At 48.9% G+C, this 22190-nt stretch overlaps 1 protein-coding gene across 1 annotated transcript; it reads left to right on the top strand.

The window, feature by feature from the left end:
- Positions 1–389: 389 nt before the first annotated feature.
- On the top strand, positions 390–19234 carry LOC147529350 (uncharacterized). The gene is made up of 20 exons (XM_086616742.1): positions 390–548; positions 643–699; positions 2440–2477; positions 3010–3150; positions 4931–4993; positions 7738–7858; positions 8291–8383; positions 9428–9588; positions 11866–11951; positions 12222–12305; positions 13512–13574; positions 13704–13781; positions 13874–13962; positions 14711–14747; positions 16073–16221; positions 16438–16500; positions 16813–16888; positions 17520–17604; positions 17782–17869; positions 18434–19234. Exons 1-20 carry the CDS (start codon positions 390–392, stop codon positions 18542–18544), a joined length of 1842 nt encoding a protein of 613 aa, XP_086472868.1. The 3' UTR covers positions 18545–19234.
- Positions 19235–22190: the final 2956 nt, after the last annotated feature.

Below are 22190 nucleotides of genomic sequence, written 5' to 3'. Positions count from 1 at the left end.
GCAGCACCGCGCCCCCCCGCCGCCTCCCGCCATCCGCCCGCAGACACCGCCGCCCCCAGCGCGTTCGCGCTCCCTCATCCCTCCCCCCGCACCGCCCGGTGCCCGCTGACCTGTCAGACCCCACCGGTAAACGTCCCCCTCCTCCGCGCCCAGACCGCCCGCCCGGGCGCCGGCGGCGCGGCGAAGCGCCTGAAGGAAGCGGGACATGGCGGGCGGCGGCAGCGCCGCGCTTGGCCCGGCACCGCCGCTCCCTCCCGCCGCTCCTCCCTCAGCCCCCGGCGCGGCGCAGGCGCGCTCGGGGCCGGGGCCCGAGCACCGCCCCGGCAGGGGGAGGGGAGGGCTGCGCTGTCCCTGCGGCTGTCGCTGCCGGGATCGGCGCGAAGCGAGTCATGGCGCCGGTGCTGACGCTGTTGCTCCTCTCGCTGCTGCCGGCCGCCGCCGCCTACCTGTGCTGCGTGCGGCGGCACACGGGCAGCGCGGAGGCGGCGCTGCGCCGCCGGGAGCCGGGCCGGGCCGAGGCGCGGGGTCGCAGCCCGCCGCGGGACCCGGTGAGCGCCGGGGAGGCAGCGGGCGGGCGGAGCGGGGGCCGGGAGGGAAGGGCGGCGGGGCCGGGCGCTCACCTCTCGCCTCCTCTCTCGGCAGTGGGCCCCGCGGCTGTGCGGCTCCAGGCTGCGCCTCTTCGGCCATGTGGCCAACACGGTGAGTCCCCGGCGTTGCGGAGGGAAGGCGGTCGGGAATGCCGGGGGGGTTGGAGGGAGAGGGTCTCGATGGGAAGGTAGAGCCCGCGTTTGCTGGGAAATCGTAGGGGGGTTGCTGCTGGCTGCGTGGGTTTGGGTTCACCCCGTGCCCCGGGTGGGATGCTGTGGGTGCGGAGGGCTGGCGGCTGGGTGTCACCCGTGTGTTGGGTGCCGAGAGCCCGAAGCTGACATGGAACCCGGAATACAGCCACCGCCAGCTTTCCTCAGGCGTGACGGGATTCGGGTCCTTCGGCCCTGCGAATGACGGTTTTGGGACGGCGCTGAAGGCAGTTGTCCCCTCGAGCTCTTCCTGGGGTGGGCTTTGTTGCTGCTGGGCTTTTCCTTTTGAGCCGATGTCAAGGTTAGGCACGAAAGTGTCATTTCGGCAGTGTGTGACCTGTTACAGAGCTTGGTGGCTCGTTGGGCTTGGAGTGAAGGATGGTGATGGGCTGTGCCTTTATTCCTGGGAATACTTTGCAAGTGGCTTTATAGAATCATAGAAAGGTTTGGGTTGGAAGGGACCTCAAAAGATCATCCAGTTCCAACCTCCCTGCCATGGGCAGGGACACCCTCCACTACAGCAGGTTGCCCAAAGCCTCATCCAACCCGGCCTTGGACACTTCCAGGGATGGGGCATCCATAACTTCTCTGGGCAACCTGTTCCAGTGCCTCACCACCCTAAGAGTGAGGAATTTCTTCCTTAGGTCTAATCTAAATCTGCCCTCTTTCAGTTTAAGTCCATTGCCCCTTGTTCTATCACTAGATGCCCGTGTAAAAAATAAATAAATAATCCTTTTTTCCAGGATATAATAACGAGAATATCTTTTTATCCTTCACTTTGTGGCTGCTTCTGGTGCGTGGCCATGGGCTTGTATCCTTTCCTGACATCCCCCTTGGAGAAGGGACAGGAGATCTCCCTCTCCCTCAGGACTGTGCTGGTTTAGATTGGATGCAGATTAGGAGCAATGCATTTTCCAAAAGAGACTGTAACTCTTATGTAACGTGCGAGGCAATGTATCGCTTCACAGATGTGGGAGCGTGAGCCTTGCTTCAGACTCGTACTGTATTTGTACATCCCATAACAGGTTTTTGAAGTCCATTGTTGAGCCATTAAGACAGGCTAGAACAAGGCTGGTCTCTTTGGGGACCGCTGGTGTTGCTACACCGGGAACCAAAGTATTAAAAGATTATTTTCAGCTGCCTTCTACCATGGAGTCTTCAAATTTCTCATGTGTTTCCAAGTTCACGCGGTTTACTGCAGGAGCTGCTCGAGCAACGGGAGAGATCCTAACAGTGGGACGAACAAAATAATATTAAGCTCCTGCTTTATCCAATGTCTGCATAATCTGCAGAACATGAAGAAGGTAATGGATAGGAGTTATATGGATGCCTCTGCTTGACAGTGGTGCGGCCTGCAGCTGCAGGCTTTCTGGGCCAAGTCAGGGAAGGACAAAGGCAAGAGAGTCAGAAGAATATACTCTTTATAATTATATAAATATGAGGGGGGGGAAGGCATTTCAGGTTGATTTTGTGGCCTGAAATACAAGTATTTGTGCTATTTTATTACTACATAGCCTTGCGTGCTCTCCAGGGTGCTCTGAGACTGCAGCGATTGTGAGCACATTCAGCATTCCTTGTCTAGTGAGGAGAGTGTTCAGGTCAAAGTTACTGGAAACCAGTGTTTCTGTTTACTTTCGTCTAGGCTTTCGGACAGATCTGCTTACTGCCGCTCTTAATAAGGTAAGAGTGGGGAGTTTTCTCCCCCTTCAAGTTTTGGGTTTGTTGTTTTTTTTTTTTTTTTTCTTTTTTGAAGGTGCTTGCGTTGCCCGCCACTTACAGGTTATTTGAAATGACCTTTTCTAAGACCCTTTCCTAATGACCCTGCATAACTTGATCGGAGAGTGAGCAAGATTATTTCATACGTGTTGCTTACTTGTTTGCTTTTGTTAGCTACTCTGTTTTGAATGAGTCTCTGCGAGCGATATATATAATATAAAGTTGGTTGAAAACTTTCACCATTTCTTTCCCAGCTTGGGTTTAGGGAGACTGGCTGGCCTTACTTCAAGAGGTGGGAGGCTTTGTTAAGCAAGCAGGATGGATTTGATGCTGCCTTTAGGAAAGGTGTGAGAGATTATCTTGTAACTGTTGCAACTCCCTGCTGGGAGAGCAGACTGCTAAGACAAAATGTTCTTAGGTAAGGTTCCCTCTGACAATGTGAAAAATTAGTCATGGTAGAGCTTGCAAGCTCTAGCAGTGTGTCTCTCTCTTTCAGGCTGTACAACTTCTCGCTCATGCGTTCACTTGACATTCAGGAAGATCCCACGTTTATTCCGGAGGTTGCTGCGGAGGTTACAGAAAACAAGTCTGAGGCTCAAAGCACTTTGGATATTATCGAGCAGCTGGTAGATGCAAGGTCAGTGTGTGATGTTTGAGTGGAGTGGCAGAACACGCGTGTTGGCACTGTTATGTTAGTGGGAACCTGTCGTTGTCAGTAATGTGGATTAAAATCTTTTTCCATGCCCAGCTGCTTTACAAAACAAATAGTGCTGTCAGTCATCTTTCCTTTTGTAACTTACAGACCGCTGGTAGTTACAAGCAATATGAAGTTTCTGCAAGCCTCAGGGAGTGTGTTTATTTGGGAGTAACCAAATTCTGCCCTTGCCACCTATCTCTGGTTGCGCTGTTAGAGCAGGTACACTTAGTGGTTGGCTAGTGAGCACGGACATCGCCTTAAGTGAGTTGGCAGGTGTGCTGTTTCTTGCCTACAAGGATTCTGAAAGAGGACAGGAGTGTTGCTTGAGGGAGAGAAGGAACGTGGGTTACAAAGAAAATCCACAAGAAATCAGGCTTGGTTAGTTAGGTGGTTGGATGAAAGCCTGTTCAGCTTCTTGATTGCAGCCCGTACTTGATTAAATCCCACTGGATTCCAAGCGAAATGGTACTCGGGCTCACATGTCTCACTGAGGTGGGAGCAGCTGGGCTGCTGTGCATGCTCTCCCCCTCTGGTTTTGGTTCTTAGTGATATATTGAGTGTTACAGGGCAGGTTACTGGAGCCAAACCTCTTTCCTGCATAGGACATTATGGTGCCCTACATTGTCCGATTCCAGGATTTGGCTTCTGGTTTGGGTGATGGTATGAAGACATCACGAGAGTAATAATTGTAGCTAGCTCTTCTGATGACCTTAGATTCGTAGAATCATAGACTGGTTAGGGTCGGAAGGGACCTCAAAGATCATCTCGTTCCAACCCCCCTGCCATGGGCAGAGAAATCCTCCACTACACCAGGTTGCCCAAAGCCTCATCTGACCTGGCCTTGAACACTTCCAGGGATGGGGCCTCCACAACTTCTCTGGGCAACCTGTTCCACTGCCTCACCACCCTCAATGTAAAAAATTTAATTCATCCTGTTGTGATGAGAAATGGTCTATTTCTTAAGTGCTGTAGCCATCAACCAACTGGTTTTGGTTCTTAGTGATATATTGAGTATTACAGGGCAGGTTACTGGAGCCAAACCTCTTTCCTGCATAGGACATTATGGTGCCCTACACTGTCTGATTCCAGGATATGGCTTCTGGTTTGGGTGATGGTATGAAGGCATCATGAGAGTAATAATTGTAGCTAGCTCTTCTGATGGTCTTAGATTCACCCTGTTGTGGTGAGAAATGGTCTATTTCTTAAGTGCTGTAGCCATCAACTTAGGTTTTAAGCAGTTTGCTGATGGTCTGTATCCTTGTGTGTGCTGCATCGTGCCTTTCTCCCCTCCCACACCACACACGGAATCTGCTGCTGGCTATCTCTGCATCAGACTTGTGACAGAGATCCTGGGAAAAGGTTTTCCAGTATATTCTAACTCTTCTGTAATGTTTCAGTGATGAGTAGGAAAGGTAAACCTGGAATAAATTTTGCACAGTTTAGACTGTCGTATTGCAGGAGAAATAGAAAGCAACTAGAACATGCCAGCGAGACTGACCCCGTATTTCTGTGGCACCCTTAGTGTACCTGGTGCCTGGCATGTGTACAAGGTGTCTGAGAGCCTAAGCTGAAATGTGTAGGCTAGCAGTGTGACCAGTGACCAGCAGGTTCACTGTGAGTGATGCCCAAACCTGCGTTGAACTGTGGTGCTGAAGTCTACAGGTCTAAAGAGAGGTGCTGTTGATGGTTCACAGTTGCCTCCTTAATCCTTTCTTTGCAGGTCTGATTCTGCGAGCAATGGGTTTAGCTTCAAAGGGATCAAAGACTACCTGGACTGTTACCGGTAGGTGAAATTATGGTCTGGAAACAGCCTGTCTCGCATGTTCGCCTGCTGTGGGCTGCTACCGTTCCACAAGCTCTCAGGCATAGAATCATAGAGTGGTTAGGGTTGGAAGGGACCTGAAAGATCATCTAGTTCCAACCCCCCTGCCATGGGCAGGGACACCTTCCACTACACTCAAAGCCTCATCCAACCTGGCCTTGAACACTTCCAGGGATGGGGCATCAACAGCTTCCCTGGGCAACCTGTTCCAGTGCCTCACCACCCTCAGAGTGAAAAATTTCTTCCTTGTATCTAATCTAAATCTCCCCTCTTTCAGGTTAAAGCCATTTCCCCTTGTCCTGTCACTACACGCCCTTGTAAAAAGTCCCCTCTCCAGCTTTCTTGTAGGCCCCTTATAGGTACCGGAAGGCTGCAATAAGATCACCCCGGAGCCTTCTCTTCTCCCGGCTGAACAGCCCCAGCTCTCTCAGCCTGTCTCCATAGCAGAGGTGCTCCAGCACTCGGATCATCTTCATGGCCTTCCTCTGGACCCGCTCCAATAGCTCCATGTTCTCCGTTTTTTTTTTGTGTGATCTGAACACAGCACTGCAGGTGGGGTCCCATGAAAGCAGAGCAGAGGGGCAGAATTCCCTCTCTCGACCTGCTGCCCACGCTGCTTTGGATGCAGCCCAGGATATGGTTGGCTTTCTGGCTGCCAGCGCACATTGCCGGCTCATGTTGAGCTTCTCCTCAACCAACAACATGTATCTGTGCTTGGGATTGCCCCGACCCACGTGCAGGACCTTGCACTTGGCCTTGTTGAACTTCTTGAGGTTCTCCAGGTGACAGGAGGTGGGTGACAGGCCCACCTCTCCAGCCTGTCAAGGTCCCTCTGGATAGCATCCCTTCCCTCCGGCGTGTCCATCACACCACGCAGCTTGGTGTTGTCAGCAAACTTGCTGAGGGTGCACTCGATCCCACTGTCCACGTTGCCAACAAAGATGTTAAACAGCGCTGGTCCCAATACCATCCCCTGAGGAACACCACTCATCACTGGTCTCCACTTGCACATCGAGCTGTTGACTGCAACTCTTTGAGTGCGACCATCCAGCCAATTCCTTATCCATCGAGTCGTCCGTCTGTCAAATCCATCTCTCTCTGACTTAGAGATAAGGATGTCATGCGGGACAGTGTCAAATGTTGTAGAAGGCCACCAAATTTGTCAGGCACGATTTGCCCTTAGTGAAGCCATGCTGGCTGTCACTAATCACCTCCTTTTTTTTTCCATGTGCCTTAGCATAGTTTCCAGGAGCATCTGGAGGATGGTTCTTCATTCTCCCAGTCCCTGCCTTTGCCTTTTGCAACATGGGTGGTGCATCTGCTAGTGAAGACTGAGGCAAAGAAGTTTGAGTACCTCAGCCTTTTCCATATCCCAGGTATCCAGGCCCCGTTTCCTTCCAGAGAGGGCTCACGTTTTCCCTAGACCTCCTTTTATCACTGATGTACCTATAGAAGTTTTTCTTGTTGCCCTTCATGTCCCTGGCCAGATTTAACTCTTATCAGGGCTTTAGCTTTCCTAACCTGATCCCTGGTTGCTCGGACAATTTCTCTGTATTCCTCCCAGGCTACCTGTCCTTGCTGCCACCCCTTGTAGGCTTCCTTCTTGAGCTTGAGTTTGTCCAGGAACTCCTTGTTCATCTATGCATCTCTTTGTTAGGATTGTACTTGAGGTGCTAGTGTTTGGCATCACCCTCAGCAGTCCTTTTCCTCTAACAGAGTAAAGAAGGAAAGCCAACTGAGAGCCAACTTTTACAAGCCTTACAAGGATATTTAAATGCTGTTTTCCTTGGCTTATTGTCAGTCTTCTCTGCGAGAGATTTCTACATACGTTGGTTGCTCAAACGTGTGAGTGAGAAGGAGAGAAAGGTTCATTTGGATGATGTGAGTTGCACGTACTGAGGGTGTCTGAAGAATCCCTTGGTTCCCCAGCTGCTTGTGCTCCTGTGAGCAGTTTGCCTGCTTTCACCCAGTAAACATGTCCAGCTCGGAAACAGCTGGAAGCATGTCCCTGACTCTAAGGTTCTGCGAGCTGTTGGCTGCTCGGTAACTCCTGGTTCCCTCTGAGACATGTGCCAGGCGTGGAACGCTCTGATAAATCCTCTTGTGCTCCCGGCACCTGTTCCTCAAGGGGCACCTCTGCAAACAGGCCTTGGAACAAAAGGCTGACACTGCAGTCTGGTGTTACAGGTAAATCCTGACTGTGAGGCTCTCGTGTCACCCAGAGGTAGATGTGTTTGTGGTGTACCATTGCCTTTTGCCAGGAGAGAGGAAAGGCCTGTTTGCTAAGGGTGGGTTCTGACAGTACTGCTGGGAGCCCCTTCTCTGTAACCTGTATAAAGGGGGCTGGCCTCTTGGTCTTAGCTCGTGATAACGGGAGTTTCATAGCCTCAGACTTTCAGGAGCTCAAGGACTGTCTGTAAAGCTGCCAGCTGTCTTTTCCTGTTATTCAGGAATATCTGGGCAACCCTCCTAGCTCCTGCCCCTTCTCTAAGGGTTGGGGGCGTATTGTGTAGGCAGATTCTCCCCTTAAGGAAGGGAGTCTCCTGTCTTGATGATGTCAACTGTGTTGAAATCATGACCCACAGAGATTCTTAGTGAGTTCTTGCTTACTGCTGTGACAGTTGCCGTCTTGCTCCATGAAAGACAAACCCTATGAGTGTGCGTGGTTGTCTTGTAACAAGGTCCCAACTTCTCTTGTCCTGCAGGAGTGGGAAGTTGACGCCATCTCAGGTAGCAAAGAACATCATTGCCACGCTGGAAGACTGTGACAAATCCACGCCACCACTCAGAGCGATAGTGCAGTGGGACCCGAAGCAAATAATGCTGGTAATGTCTACCTCTGGTAGGAATAGGGCCTCTGCTACCCCAAGAGCAGTAGCATCCATCCAGAAGAGGCTCTTCTGCTAATACATTGCACGGAAAAATATGTACGTTTTTCCTGCCTCCTTGTGTAGAGGACTACAAACAAGTTTGCTTTCCTACCTGCAAAGAGAGGTGGAGTTAAAGCAATCTGTATCCTGCTGGACAGCTACGTTTAAAACAGGACTTCTGTGCTTGTGTGGCATCTGTTAGCATAGATGCTTCCAAGTAGCAGGTTTCCCATCAGCATATGGTGGAAGAAGAAAGAAACTTTTATAGTTTGGCTTAGTAACAGCATGAGAAAGCCATTTTTGGTATCTGTTCTGATACTGGTAATGACCTTCAGCTCAACTAAATATATATAATATAGCATATACTTTATTTTTTCCCTCTGTGCAGATGGCTGAGGCCTCCACTGCTCGTTACAGGAATAAATGTACCCTGTCTTATCTGGATGGCATCCCAGTGTGTCTGAAAGAAGAGTTCAAAGTGGTGAGTTTCTGTGTCTAGCTGTCAGTTTGTGCTGCAGGTGGTCAACCTGGACAACTCACTACGGGAATGTTGTAAGGTCATCACCTCAACAGAAGTCTGGGAATGTCGTAAAGGGTAGCATGGGGGTTGGTAAGGAGTAGGATTAACAAGTTTTGCCAGGTGAAGACAGATCTTGCGTACAGCAGACGTGTTGCATATCTTGTACTGATCTCTTTAATCCATGGGGAGTAGAAGGTGGGGGTGGGAAACAGTCCCTTTTGTGATGAAATGAGAATGTATAAAAGTATTTGTAGCTGTGGGTTTAACTGTATGTATTTCTCAGGCACTGACTCCACTCCACTGGCAAAGCATCCCTCTCTCCTTATCTCAAAGGATACGTGTCAGAAATATGCGAGTTACTTTGAAAATCCCCACTTACAAGGAGTTTTGCCTGTGGCCTAACAACAGCGACCATTAAATACTCCTGGCAGTGCCATCGAGCTGTCGTAGGCTCTGCAGAGAGCTCCCTATAGGCTGGGAGCCTGTTTATGTACAGATTCTTCCATCGCTGCCGAAGTGAAGAGTACTTAGCATACCCTAAAAGTGAGTCCATCTGGTATTTTGGCATTCGCCTAAACTTGGTGCCTTGCTTCAAAGCACTGCAGGTCTGAAACGCTGCAGCTCTGTCCGTAGAAAAATGGAAAATAAAGCTCCTGTGTGCTGTGGGGCCAAGGCGACTGTTCTGTTGCCCCTGGGCATAGCAGTTGCATTCCTTCCTGCAGGGAGGCAGACTTTTTCACCATCTGCATGTTTCTCCTTCTGTATCATGGTGTTAAAAGGACTCCTCTGCATTGGAGAGGGACCAAATATTGAAGGGTTAAGTGTCCCTCCTAACAGAAACCAACAGAGGACAAGTTGAAGAGTGAAGCTTCCTAGCCCTTACTTACCTCTGTGGGTCATAATGTCTGGGAGCTGTTGAGTTGAAGCGTGCACGTGAAGCATGCACGTGTGCCTGTCTACCTTGCCAGGGTTTTAGGATGAATAATAAGGTGTCTTCTTGCTAAGGTACCTTACCATCACCGAGTGGGAACAGTGTATCGTGGGACGGAGCCTGAAACAGAAGATGCTACCGTGGCCAAGAAGCTGCGAGAGGCTGGAGCTATCATTATTGGGGTCTCAAACATGCATGAACTAGCGACCGGAACAACTGGATGCAACCCTAATAGGTAAAAATCCCTTTCTCCTCTCTTCCTCTCTGGTCTTTATCTGTGTCGTGGGTTAGGCTGAGTCCGGCAACCCAACCCATGCAGCTCTCCCAGTCCAGTAAAATAGAGAGGAGAGAAAAATGTAATAAAAGAGCTGAGGATCGAGACAGGAACAGAGGAGCACCCACCAACCACGGTCCCGGGCAAAAGAGGCTTTTTCTTAATGCAAAACTATTTATTAACAGCTACCTACAAAGAGAAAAGCACACAAAAACGGTTACTTGAGAGAATAACAAGAAAACAAGGCCAGGTCTTAAAAACAACACCACTCCCCCCCTCCCTTGCTTCTTCTTTCTGGCTCTACCTCCTCCCCCCAGCGGCGCAGGGGACAGGGAATGGGAGAGTGCAGGTCAGTTCATTCCATGCTGTTACTGCCGCTTCTCTTAAAGGAAAAGGAGTCCTTACACCATTGTCCCCTGCTCCAGTGGATCCCCTACTCACGGCGAAAGCGTGAATCCTACCCGCTGGGGGGGCAAATCCTTACCCCATCAGATTTGCCCCAAGTGCGGGCTTTACCAGTCCTGGGCTTTTAAGGAGCCGTAGCCACTCGCTCTGGCGTGGGTCATCAACAAACTTTAAATGTGCTCCAGCGTGGGTCGTCATGTCGACCTTAAATGCGTCTCCATACAGAATCTGAATGCGTAAAATGCGTAAATGTGTCTCTACCTGTGCCCATGATTCACAATAGTCTCAGGCTCAGGCATCTCTTCCCGACGTGGGTCATCCACTGGTTGTGAGTGGGTCTCTGCTTGCTCCACCAAGGACTTGTTTGCAAAGGGGCTGCTGGCAAGGGGGACTCAGCCGCGGCACACGTTCCGTTCCATCTCCACTGACCTCTTATCTGTGTGGCCGTTTCTCTTAGATTTCAGTCCTGTCTGGGTGAACTCGGCCCGGTGGGCGCCCCGGCAGCGGGGCTCTCCCCGAGTTCCCCAAGCGGCTCCGCCGCCGCCATCCTCGACGGGGTGGGCATCGGGCCCGGCCCGGGCCACCGGCCCGGCCGGGAGCCCGGAGCGGGGGCCGTGCCCCCCCTCCCGTCTCCGTGCTCCTGGGCACCAGCACACCTTTCCGGTTCCTTTGTCCGACGTAAATAGGACAATTCGCAGAGGCGTCGATTGGCTCAAGCCCCGAGGGGGACGGGAGTCCGGTCTGATGGGCAGCTTCTGCCACCCGGACCTCCCCCCCCACTTCAAACCATAACACCCTGTCAGAGCTGACAGGGAAAGGTACAAAAATAGGGCAAGCGTGTGAGAATAAAACTGACGGAAGCACCCTGTGCACGGAGAATCCTGGTGGTATGAAAACCCAGCATGGTAGATTTGAGAGCCAGAGTAGCCGTGGAAGCCTGAAGGCTCCTGAAACCAAAGGAAGGAATGGTGTCTGCTGAGTAAGGCTTGGTTTGCCAGGCTTTGCAGGCCTGGAGGTGTGAATGTTTACAGGATGAGTGGTAGACAAAAGCAGTGTCAGAAAACAAATAAACAGTAATCTAATGCTCGGTCACAGTAATGGCTAAAAGCCCAGAATGGTGAGAAAAGGTACGGTCATCTCAGGAGAATATAGTGGTTTTATTTCCTAGCTAAAACAAGTTCACTGGAATTCGCTTTACAGTTGTGAATTCTCCAGCCATAGCCAAGCTGAGAGCTGCTGTTCCGGAGCAGTGGTCCTCACAGCCTTCATGAGCCATGTGCAGGGCCACGCTTCCTGCACGTGCAGCTGGATGGAGCTGGAGCTACCCCTCAGCTGCAACAACGTGCCAGGGCATTTCCTCACTGTGTGAGGTCGGCTGGATACCCTGGTGGGTCTCTTTGGTGTCTGGGGACTGTGGTCAGACTGGAGACTTCAGGAGCTGCTGCTCCAGGATAAAGGGCAGACTGGGGATGCTGACTTGCTTGTCTGTAAGAAGTGCCGGCCACCAGCCATGCCACCTTTTGGAACTGCATAAGGCACTGTGGCATGCAGTCGTGGCTCAGTGCTGTCGCAGACAGACGAGCTGGACCAGCATCCTTTCTCTTGCTTTGGGTCTGTCTCTTTTGGATAGGCTACTTATGGTGACAAAAGATTGGACTCTGAGGCAGAAGTCTTTTTTGCCTCTTATTTTCTAGGGACATAGCAGTATCTGGGATTATGGTATGTCTTTACTAAGAGATGAGAATCCCTGAGCTGTGTTTCTGGATCTTTTCCTGCCCTGTAGTGCACTCAGTCCTTCCTAGGAAAAGATTCAACACTGTTTGTCTGCTTCAGGTGCCACAAGATCCCTAGGAATCCCTACAAGCCTAACCACTTCACAGGTGGGAGCTCCAGTGGGTCAGCAGCAGCTGTAGCAGCAGGTAGGTGGTCCTAAATGGAGTTCAGGGGTGGTGGGAGGAAGGTCCTGAGACAAAGTACCTCAGGCATTTAGTTTTTATGAGGGGGTTTAGAAGCTGGAGGGAACCCCTTGCTGAACAGAGAGCTCCGTGTGCTGTCTTGGCTACAGCTGCTGGTAGAACGGACAGGGCAACACGATGTCTGTCTGATCACAGGCCAATGTGTGGGTTTTTTAGGTCTGGGCAACAACGATGTCTGTCTGATCACAGGCCAATGTGTGGGGTTTTTTTTAGGTCTCTGCCCAGTGGCTATTGGCACAGATGCAGGCGGCTCTGTGAGGATTCCTGCTTCTTTCTGTGGCGTGGTGGGGCTGAAAGGTAGAGTCCTGTAATCATGGAGGTGGTGAGTCTCGTTTGCTGTATCTCACAGAGCGCCACAAACAAGTCAGGCACAGTCCATAAACTCCTGTCAAGCAAAACTTGACCAGACAGACTCTGGAATGTAACACCCTGAGAATTATGTGGGTTGGACTGGCAGATTGGAAGGACTCTCTGTACTGGCTATTGAATGGATGTTCCAAAAAACCTAATTTACATGAGTTAAATGCTAAACAAACCACGTGTGCTGCTTTTCTTTCTACCTACTCATCCCTGTTTAGTCTTCCTTCTTTGCTGGGAGGTGTTCCCAACGTAGTTGGTTGTCTGTAGTGGGCTGGTGAAAAGCATCTCCACTGGCGATGGTTTGCCGTCATCCCAGTTATATGGAGAGGCTGATGCTGCTCAGATTTGTGTCTGGTAGGATAAATCTGGTAGTAGGCTTGTGTGAAATCAGGATGTAGCTGTTCCCTCTCATCTCAGTGTTACCCAAAGTAGCGAGGCAGTTTTTGCAGTAAGAATTAATCTTATCAAGGGGAATGTGCAGAGGACTCAAATGCACAGGGCAGTGTCTGCTGCATGGAAGGTGGTGAGGCAGGATTGGGACTTGTAAGAGATGCCAGCTTTTGGGAATGGTTTTCATTCCAGAGGATCTCAGCTGCTTCATCTGAGGCCAGATACTCAGCTGTTACTCTGTTTTTCCATCCTTCACATGTGATCGACTTGATTAATTTTGATTAATCTGAGGAAGACAATGATGACGATGACAAAAATGTAAATAGTCAGAAAGGTGATACAAATACTCACAGAAGACAACTGGCGTGAGGCATCAAGTCTCACTGGTGAAGTGAGTGAGATCTCCCAGGGGGTGGTATCTCCTGCTGTTGATAATCCTGCTCCTGCCTCTCCAACCTCCATACCACAGATGTTCCTTCTGTGTATCGAAATGCATGTATTTCAAAACGTCCCCGCACATATTCCCCCCAAGCTAAATCATTTCTTATGGAGGAGAACAGTTTCACTGATGAGACAGATCATGGTCAGCAGAACGGGGTACTCACAGATGAGCAACTGGGCTCTGAAACAGCAGACATAAAAGTGACTGGTGGGGGTGTGTTGCTCACTGACTGGGTGCACCAGAGCCATCTAGGTCAGATCTTAACCAGCAACTGCTGGTATCTAGCTAACTGCTCACTTCTTTTCCTTTAGGTACGTTTGGGCGCATCAGTTCTCACGGCAGCTTGCCTTTCTGCTACTCCACAGTCAGCGTAGGTAAGAGGACATGTTCTCCACTTCAGGGACCTTGCTGTGTAGTGTTCTCACAATGGACGCAATCTATGCCGACAAAAGACCTTGGGAAGACCCACTGTCATATTTTTATAACTGATCTCTCTTTTACAGGCCCGATCTGTACCTCAGTGGCAGACACAGCCATTGTTTATAGTATCCTTGCTGAGCCAGATCCGCTCTATCCATATGGTAGGTGAGCCCTCTCCCTCCCTGAGCACAGGTGCTGTGCCTTCCTAGAAGCATGCTAGATAACAGGAGGAACTCTTGTTTGTTCCCTGCAGGACTGAAACAGCCCAAAGCGACCCTATCTGATATGTGTGCTCCTGACCTGAAAGGCTTGAAACTGGGAGTGGACTGGTCATTTTTCAAGGTGCCTGTTCTCTCTCTCTCTCTCTTTCTGCTGCCTTGCAAAATGAGATTTTAAAGGGATTCTGTGTGTTCACTGTTCTCTAGCCTGTCCTCATTAGAGCTTCTCATATTTAGTCCTATAATTGGAAGACAATATAGCCTGGGTGGAAACATCGACAGGGATAGATTTTTTTTCCTAAGGCAGCCTTTTGAGTAAAAGTCTGTTGGAGGCATGAGGAAAGGTAACGACTGTACAGTTGATGGCAGTATGCTTCCTCATACTGCTGTTTCTATTGGAAGCAATGCTTCTGAACTGATTACAAAAGGCAGTTATTTTAAAATCGAAATGGGGAAAATTAGTGTATCCATTTGGTGACAGTGCTGTAGCTGCTGAGAGGTATTTCATCATTCCAATGTAGAAACTGGGCTTGCAAGCTAGTACCACGTGGCAATTGTAATGCAACCCCACAAACGTGTCCATGATTTCTTCCCTGGAGGAAAACAAGGACTCTTTCTGGCTCTGCCTCAGTGCCAAGGAGGAATATCCTCCCCTCTGGAAAAGATGACCTTTCCTTTTCCTTAGGGGTATGACCTGCAAGCTGTTCTCTTGGAGCAGGTGGCCTAAGGCAATCCTGGAGGGCTGTGTTTCACTACCATTAGGGACAGGAACAAGGAAATCTCCATGAGGACCCAAGTCCTGGTGAGTGTGCTCACCAAGGAGAAGAGGGAAGTTACTAAAGTCTACTTAGTTCTTTCCTCTTATTCTCTAGGCATGTGATGCGGAAGTCCTGTCCATCTGTGAGAAAGGTAAAGAGGAGAAGTCTTTAAGTCTCTTATTCTGCCTGATGTCATGGTATCTATCACTTGGTGCTCCTCTTATGTATGCATTAAAAAGATCTCGACTGAAGTCCTTAAAGGCAGATCCTTAAAGAGGTCTGGCTGGACAAACAGCAGTAGCTTTGTATTAGGGAAGCCCTCCTGACTGCTGAGGGTTAAAAAGCTCAGCAGTTGTAGGCTTGTCAGGTTACAATGGAAGAATGCAGTCCAGTGTGCTAAGCCTCCCTCTGTATAAAGGCAGGTCTGTGCTCAGTAATACTTACTCTGCAAGCTGTAAGGGTAAAAGACTTTGAAGGGAGGGACTTGTTTCACAACATAATGTTCAGTAGGAAAGACAGGGCTAGGTCTTTGTGATGTATCCAGTCCTCTGGTATTTCCTTGAAATCAGCCAAGTGATGTCTTTAGGGTGGCTTTGTCAGAATTTAGACTAAGCAAAATTGACCCTGGTGAGTAGTTGGGGTGGGTGAGAAAAACTCTACAATCCCTGTTATAGTAGCTGCTGTCCTGTGCATTGGAGCTGAGATAGTTCACAGTATTCAGGCTAATTTGCCTGTATTTTCTTCAGCTTCCATATTTCCATAGACACGCTTCTACGTATGTAGTTTTCTTAGGAGAGATGTACCATAAGCCAGCGAAATAGGCAAGCTTGGGTATTCATAGAATCATAGAATGGTTAGGGCTGGAAGGGACCTTCAAAGGTCATCTAGTCCAACCCTCCCTGCAAGGAACAGGGATATCTCCAACTAGAAGTTGGGGTCAAAGAAAGAAGAGGATTCTTTTTAGACTGCAAGATTCAGTTTTCCCAAAGTCTTGGTGTTCAGCCTTGCTGAAGCGCACCAGGATTTATCAAATCTGTGCTGTTGACCTGCTCTCTTGACTATTCTCTGGGTTCCTCTAGCATTATGGTTCAGAAGAGGCTTTCAACAGGACTCACATGATGCTAAATAATAATGCTGATGGAATACTGGTCATGTCAAATGCTATGGGAACCATTGTCCGTTCACCTTTACTCTTTGAGTTAACTGGGGAGGTTGAGTGAGGAGATGAACTTGCCTGAAACATAGCGGGTGACTTAGGAACCTGTCTGCAAGCCCCTACCCCTGCCCTGTTGGAATACTGAGATCTAGTTAGGCTGAAGGCTTCTACCTACGAGAAGCAGCTGCAGCACTGAAGATACTTGCCTTGTCATGGCCTGTGGGGTCTCTAACTGCTCAAGGGGGTGGGGATTCACAGCCCCTCTATGAAGTTTCATGAACTCAGGGATGCTGTCTGTGCTTTACCTGTTCCGTACGCAGCTGTGGAGCATTTGCAGAGTTTGGGAGCCAGCGTGGTTGAAGTGTCTCTTCCAGAGATGGAGGAAGTGCGAGTAGCACACATCATCTGCATTCTCAGTGAGATGAGGGACTTCCTGCATCCTGACTTCAATAAACATTTCCAGGAAATGGTAAGCAGCAGCAGCTTGGTTCAGAGGCAGTAGTTGTCCCAGCTAATAGAGAGCAAGTGTCATGTCAGTGAGAAACCTGAGGCTCTCCCACTTTTTCTATGACAAACCACCTGTTGGATGACTACGGATAGAGGAGAGCAGAACTGGAAGAGAATTCCTGGGCTGTCACATTCAGTTTCTGGCAAGCAGAGCCATGACCGATGTTTTCTCTTCCAGAATTTGGAAACTCGGACTAACCTGGCCTTGGCTTCCCAGTTCACAGCTCTGGATTATATTACGGTACGGAACATACTGTGGTGAAGACTAAAGGGAGGCACCGAGGGAAACTGTAAAGGTGTGGTAGAGGACTCTCTTAACTTCCCCAAAGTTATTGTCCAGCTGTGTTGCCCTCTGCTGTGAAAGCACACTGAACGGCGGGGTGCCACAGAGGACGTGCCACCTGCACTGGTGGGCTGCCTCTTGATTCCAAACTGCAGGAATGGTGTCGTCTTTTACAAAGGCACAGGCTCTGATGGGCAGAGCCTGCCAACATCACACGTGAGCCTCACGAACCAAGAGGGACGGGTCAGACTGTAGTCTCTCTGCTTGCAGGCAAATCGACAGAGAACTCGGACCATGGGATTTTTGCGAGAGATCTTCACCACTGTGAACTGTATCCTTACACCAGGTATTGGCAGTCTTGGCCAAAGAGCTGGTCCCCAACAGCTGTGTGGTGGTTTTTTTAACAGTCACTCTATTAACTTTCCCTCCCCAATTTTCAGAGCATGACTTTTGTGCAAATACTTTGCTGTGCCTCAAGCCTTTAGAAGATAATGCAGCCTGGTTAGAAAGACTGCTGTCTATTTCTGGACTTACTGCCTATAGGCATGGCAGTGAGAATCTCTTTCTTGGTACTTGAAACAGGCAGAGCCAGCACGTTTACACAGGAGGGACTGGACATCTACTTAGATATGCAAATGTTCTTGCTCTAAATAGAAACTAACTGCTTAATTCATAAATCCCAGTGACTTGTGTTCTAGGGGTGTGTTTGCATCACCAATGTGTATCAGACATGTGGCTTTAATGAACTGAACTGTTCCTTTGAAGATTGCCCATTGCCTGACTCTTCCTTGGGTCTTTAAACACTGGATCAGGTTGCTCAGAGAGGCTGTGGAATCTCCATCCCTGGGGATATTCAAAAGCCCTTCAGACGTGGTCCTGGGCAACCTGCTTTAGCTGACTGTCCTTGAGACAGATGGTGAGACAAGGTGACTCCTGAGGTCCTTTTCAATCTCAATCATTTTGTGATTCCTTCACAGCTGTTCCTTCCACTGCCCCAAGAATCTATGAGTCTGACCTTGTGACTGGGAGCAGCAATTTGTCCTTCATAGTCCAGTCCATGAGGTAAGAAGAGTGCTGCTTGCACTACGGAAGCAAAAATTTGGGAGCAGCTGGAGACTAGCTGCACTAACTGAAGGAGCTCAGGCTGTAGAGCAGGAGAAATCAATCCTGTCTCTCCCAAAAAAGGATGCCTTTCCTGCTGTCCCAAGGCAGAAATGCTGACAACAGCTTTTCCCCCAGGTTCATGCAGCTTGCTAACTTCACTGGGATTCCAGGCCTTGTGGTCCCCATTGGATATTCTACTGCTGGGCTCCCCATCAGCTTCCAGGTGAGTACTGGCTCTTTGTGAATGCTGGGTCACAAAACCCCCAGGTGGCTTTGTCCTGAACCACTATAACCAGGCTCCTGCTGTTCACACAGAACACTGGAGGAGCTGGCAGGTACTGATAATAAAAGCTTTAAACTTGTGGGTGAAGAGACTTGCCTCAGAGTAACTCACTCCGGAATGGCAGAGGGACTCTTCAGGTATCTGGGCGATAGATTTCTCCGTCTCCCTGTCGACTTGCATCAGTACTCAATATTTGTCACTACTCTTTCCTCTCTTATTTCTCATTTCTGTAATTTCCTTAAGTCCTTCCCTCTTGAAATGGGTCTCATGCAAATGAAAAGTCCTTGTCTTGTAACTAGAAGTCACACAGCTGCCTTTATCTCAAATGCAGTGATGCCATACTGACTGGGGAAAAGGGAGAAGCCTGTGTCCTTTAGGTGCTGTTGGGGGAAAAAAAATTATGTTTTCCAGAGCTTTCAATAGCAGCTGTATGTAATGATGCTACTTTTTTGTTTGGTTGGTTTTCCTCTTACCTTTCTCTTTCTGCCTCTCATCTTCTCCCAGGTCATGGCCAAATGGTGGGATGAAGCTGTTCTTCTGAGGATTGGCCTGAAGCTAGAGCAGTTCCGTTACCAGACCAAAAAGCCATCCATTTATTACGACATCCTTGCATAACAGAGTGACTGAGATCAGAATAAGTCTTTTTTTTCCTAGTCTGACCTGACCAAGTATTAGAGTGGACTTGTTTTCAGTGTTCACCTGAATAATGCTTTAGCAGCAGGCCCATTTGAGGAACGGGGAGGAACACTGATCTGAGCAGGCACTGATGCTGAGCAGACATCATTTCTGTTGTTAGTGGATCGTCCAGTTTATACTGGGAGACCAGCTGTTCTGGCAAGTTCCTCACAGTGTTTTTGCCAACAGAGGAAGCTGCAACTATCTTCTGTAACTTCTTTCCATGTAGGGGTCCTGTGTAAAGATGGAAGACAAATGCATCTAGAGGACTGTGTGCAGGCACACATACTACTGTGCACGGAAAGGTACAATCTCCAGCCCTTAAACCCTCTCACAGAACTCCTCCTGCTCCAGGATGGAACAAAGGTATGTTTGGGAGGGCAGAGGCAGCAAACAATGCCTAGCTCCCTTGGAGTGAGTAGGATCTTAGCACACCTGCAATTAAGTAGTGTGTGTTTTGGCTCCTTAGTCCCTCAGAGGAAAACAGCCTGTAGCTATGGAGGCATGGCCATGCTTCTGTTCCTTAGTGCTGCAACAGTGTAGGGTTGGTCACACTTTTGCACCAAGTATGGGTGTGCTGACTGAATGAGCAGTCCTAACTACCTGCAGCCTTACATGCAGGGGGAGGAAGCAGCAGAGCATGAACCCTCATCAGGCCCTGAGCAACCTGATCTAGTTGGAGATATCCCTGTTCCTTGCAGGGGGGTTGGACTAGATGACCTTTGAAGGTCCCTTCCAGCCCTAACGATTCTATGATTCTATGATCAGCTCTGTGCCCCAGAGCCCTGGTTCAGGGTTCTGGCTTTCTGTTGCACATCTCTCTTTCCCAAGCTAAGCCCTGGAGAGCCTCTTTTCTCCCACTGGTTGCTTAAGTATAAGCCTACTATCATGTAGCTGTCCAAATGGAAGAAAACTACTTGGTAATGGTGTGCAGTACTGTTTAAGGAGTGCTGAGCCAGCTGTTACAAACAGGTGAAACTTGTAGGAAACACTACTGAGCTACTGTCAGCATTGAAGCTGGGTGCAAGAAAGGTGTTGCACCAAGCCACATGCAGCAAAGAGCCTGCTCAAGATAAAAAGCCAACCCCCTCTTATCCCAAATGTACTTCCTGAAGTAATCAAGATAGAGTTAAGACATGGATTAAAGATGAGGCTGTACTACATAAGGCATGAGATGGCTTCAAGCCACAGTACTGAAAGGCCCCAGACTGTAAACTCCCAAGTACCTGTGTCCTGCCAGCAGCACTAGGGCCACGTGGAAGATAAGAAAAGGCCTAGGAGCAACCAGAGCTAAGCATCTGTGTTCGTTTTGGAGTAGCCAAATGCTCAGAGGCATCTCCTGTTGCCTTCATCATCAGGTATCCAGGCTGCTGGAGAAGCTGTCCCACAGGCAGGAGCAGAGAAGATCACTGTATTCTTACTTAGCTTGGAAGGAAAGAAGGAACAGAAAGTAGTTGCAGTTTCTCCCAAACTCAGCACAGTTTGGGTTTCTTTTCCCCCCATACATACCCACTCTTTGAACAGAGCTAGCACTTTACTAATGGCTAAAGTAGAGTCAGATGGCATCTGAATGGAAGAACATTGCATTGCTGTCTCCTCCTTAATTACCTGAGTTAAAGCATCAACTCCTACCATCAGCTGAGGCCAGCATCCATGCTGAAATTAATTACATGGTTAATACTGACTTTTATCTTCAATTCCTCTATGTGACACTGCTACAACTCTTCTTTCACTCGATTCTACTGTGATTCAGCTTTATGAAGAACGGTTTAAAAGCAAAGTATTTCCTCTATTATTAATCATACAATCATAGAATGGTTAGGGTTGGAAGGGACCTCAAAGATCATCTACCAACATACCTTAGAGTGAAACACTGCTGAAATGCTTTGCAGAGCAATAAAGGAGTTAAGAGTTTGACAAGAATAAATTTCTGCCAGGAACATTACTGCTTGAAGGAAATGACTGAATATGCTACTACTCTACTACTACTTAAAGCTACTACTCTAGGGATTAGAAATGGATGTTTAAAATATTAAATTACCATCCTGCTAGATGAAGCTATGAATTTCAAATCCCGTCCTAAATGATACACTACCCTAGAATTATAATTCCAATCTTTAGTTTGTTCTCTGGGCAGAAGAGGGAGCTCAACTTGCTAGGAGAAGAAATAGGGGCTAAAATAAAGAGTTGGGTTTTTTTTTAAAAATAACACTTGCATCCTGCTAACAGTGGCAAGAAGAAAGGACTGAGAGCTTTTACTCACTGATAGTAACTTAGTCTGTCTTACTGCACACAGTTTCCTCCCTGTCCCTAAACTGGTATCGCATCAGTGCACGATTCCAGTGCAAGACTTCCCTGGTATCGAGGTTACTAAGATAAACTTTACTCATCCTGATGAAAGGCCCCCGTGTTTCCTTTCTTCCCCTGGCTGTGAGCAGATCCAAGTTCTTCAGCAGACCAGTTCCTGATTGACAGCACTTCTGTCCCCACAGTATGCAACGGCAAAGCAGTTGTGTGAGCGAAGCGGACGCAGTGACCACACACACAATCCTGTTGCTTCACATAGATATATGTATGGGTATAGATATACGGTATATACACATTGATTTTTTTTTATATATATATAAAATAAGACCTTGTTTATAAAGCGACATTTAATTGCCACTGGTTCCCTTCCCACCCCACAAAAACAATAGTATACAAAATATAAAATATTTTAAATATTTATAAACGCCACAAGAAAAAAATAGAACTGTACGAAAATATTTTTTTTTTTTTCTGAGGTTCCCTTCCTCAGGAAAAGGGAAGGGAAAGAGAAAGGATACACATTTGGCCAGCCTAGTGTGCCTTCAGTCCATAGTTGTTAAGCGGGTAGGAGTATGCCCTGCCTAATACTATCCGGTCCCAGAGGAGCTTAAATAAGACGTAATAATTGCAGAAAAGGATGAGAGCCATGGAGAGGGTATGGTTCCACTTCTCTGAGCGCAGCAGTGAGTAGAGCTGGTAGCAGACCACACTGCCTTCGATGAGAATCAGCAGGTTGAGCAGCCGTAACGGACGGTGAAAAAGGAACTGCAGGGAAAGAGTGAAAAGGACAGACTGCTGTGACACCTTGCGGTGTTGAACCGGGGAGGGGAACGTACACAAAGCTGTTGGGCACCACCACGCTGGGCAGAAGGAACATTGGTACTCCAGGCACCGTTAGCTGCTGCTTAGGGAAAGCAGCACAAGAAACACGACATGAAGAAGTGTCATTTCGCTCGGGAAGGGGGGAGCGGGTGAAACGACCTGTTGGCCACTGACATGCTTTCCTGTTTCCCTGGAAGACATTGTCTAGAACCCTGTTAAGAACATGCCTGATGGGAGAGCTGCTTCACCGTGATGAGAAAGTGCTGACAAGGCAGCCGGAACCCTGTGATCTGCTCTGCTGCAGCTGGATTTATGGAATCATAGAATCATGGAATGGTTTGGGTTGGAAGGGACCTCAAAGATCATCCAGTTCCAACCCCCTGCCATGGGCAGGGACACCCTCCACTACACCAGGTTGCCCAAAGCCTCATCCAGCCTGGCCTTGAATACTTCCAGG

Source organism: Tauraco erythrolophus, chromosome 1 (genome assembly GCF_009769465.1).
Source record: "Tauraco erythrolophus isolate bTauEry1 chromosome 1, bTauEry1.pri, whole genome shotgun sequence".
Classification (NCBI taxonomy): Eukaryota; Metazoa; Chordata; class Aves; order Musophagiformes; family Musophagidae; genus Tauraco; species Tauraco erythrolophus.
The sequence above is the reverse complement of the archived record's forward strand: the minus strand, read 5'-3'. Positions and strand labels throughout refer to the sequence as shown.

Bases quoted from the DNA above. Each gene is read 5' to 3' on its own strand.
- LOC147529350 (XM_086616742.1), top strand. From the start codon at position 390: ATGGCGCCGGTGCTGACGCTGTTGCTCCTCTCGCTGCTGCCGGCCGCC. The intron at 16,222-16,437 runs GTAAGCAGCAGC...TTTCTCTTCCAG, and splicing joins ATAAACATTTCCAGGAAATG to AATTTGGAAACTCGGACTAA. The intron at 16,501-16,812 runs GTACGGAACATA...CTCTGCTTGCAG, and splicing joins CAGCTCTGGATTATATTACG to GCAAATCGACAGAGAACTCG.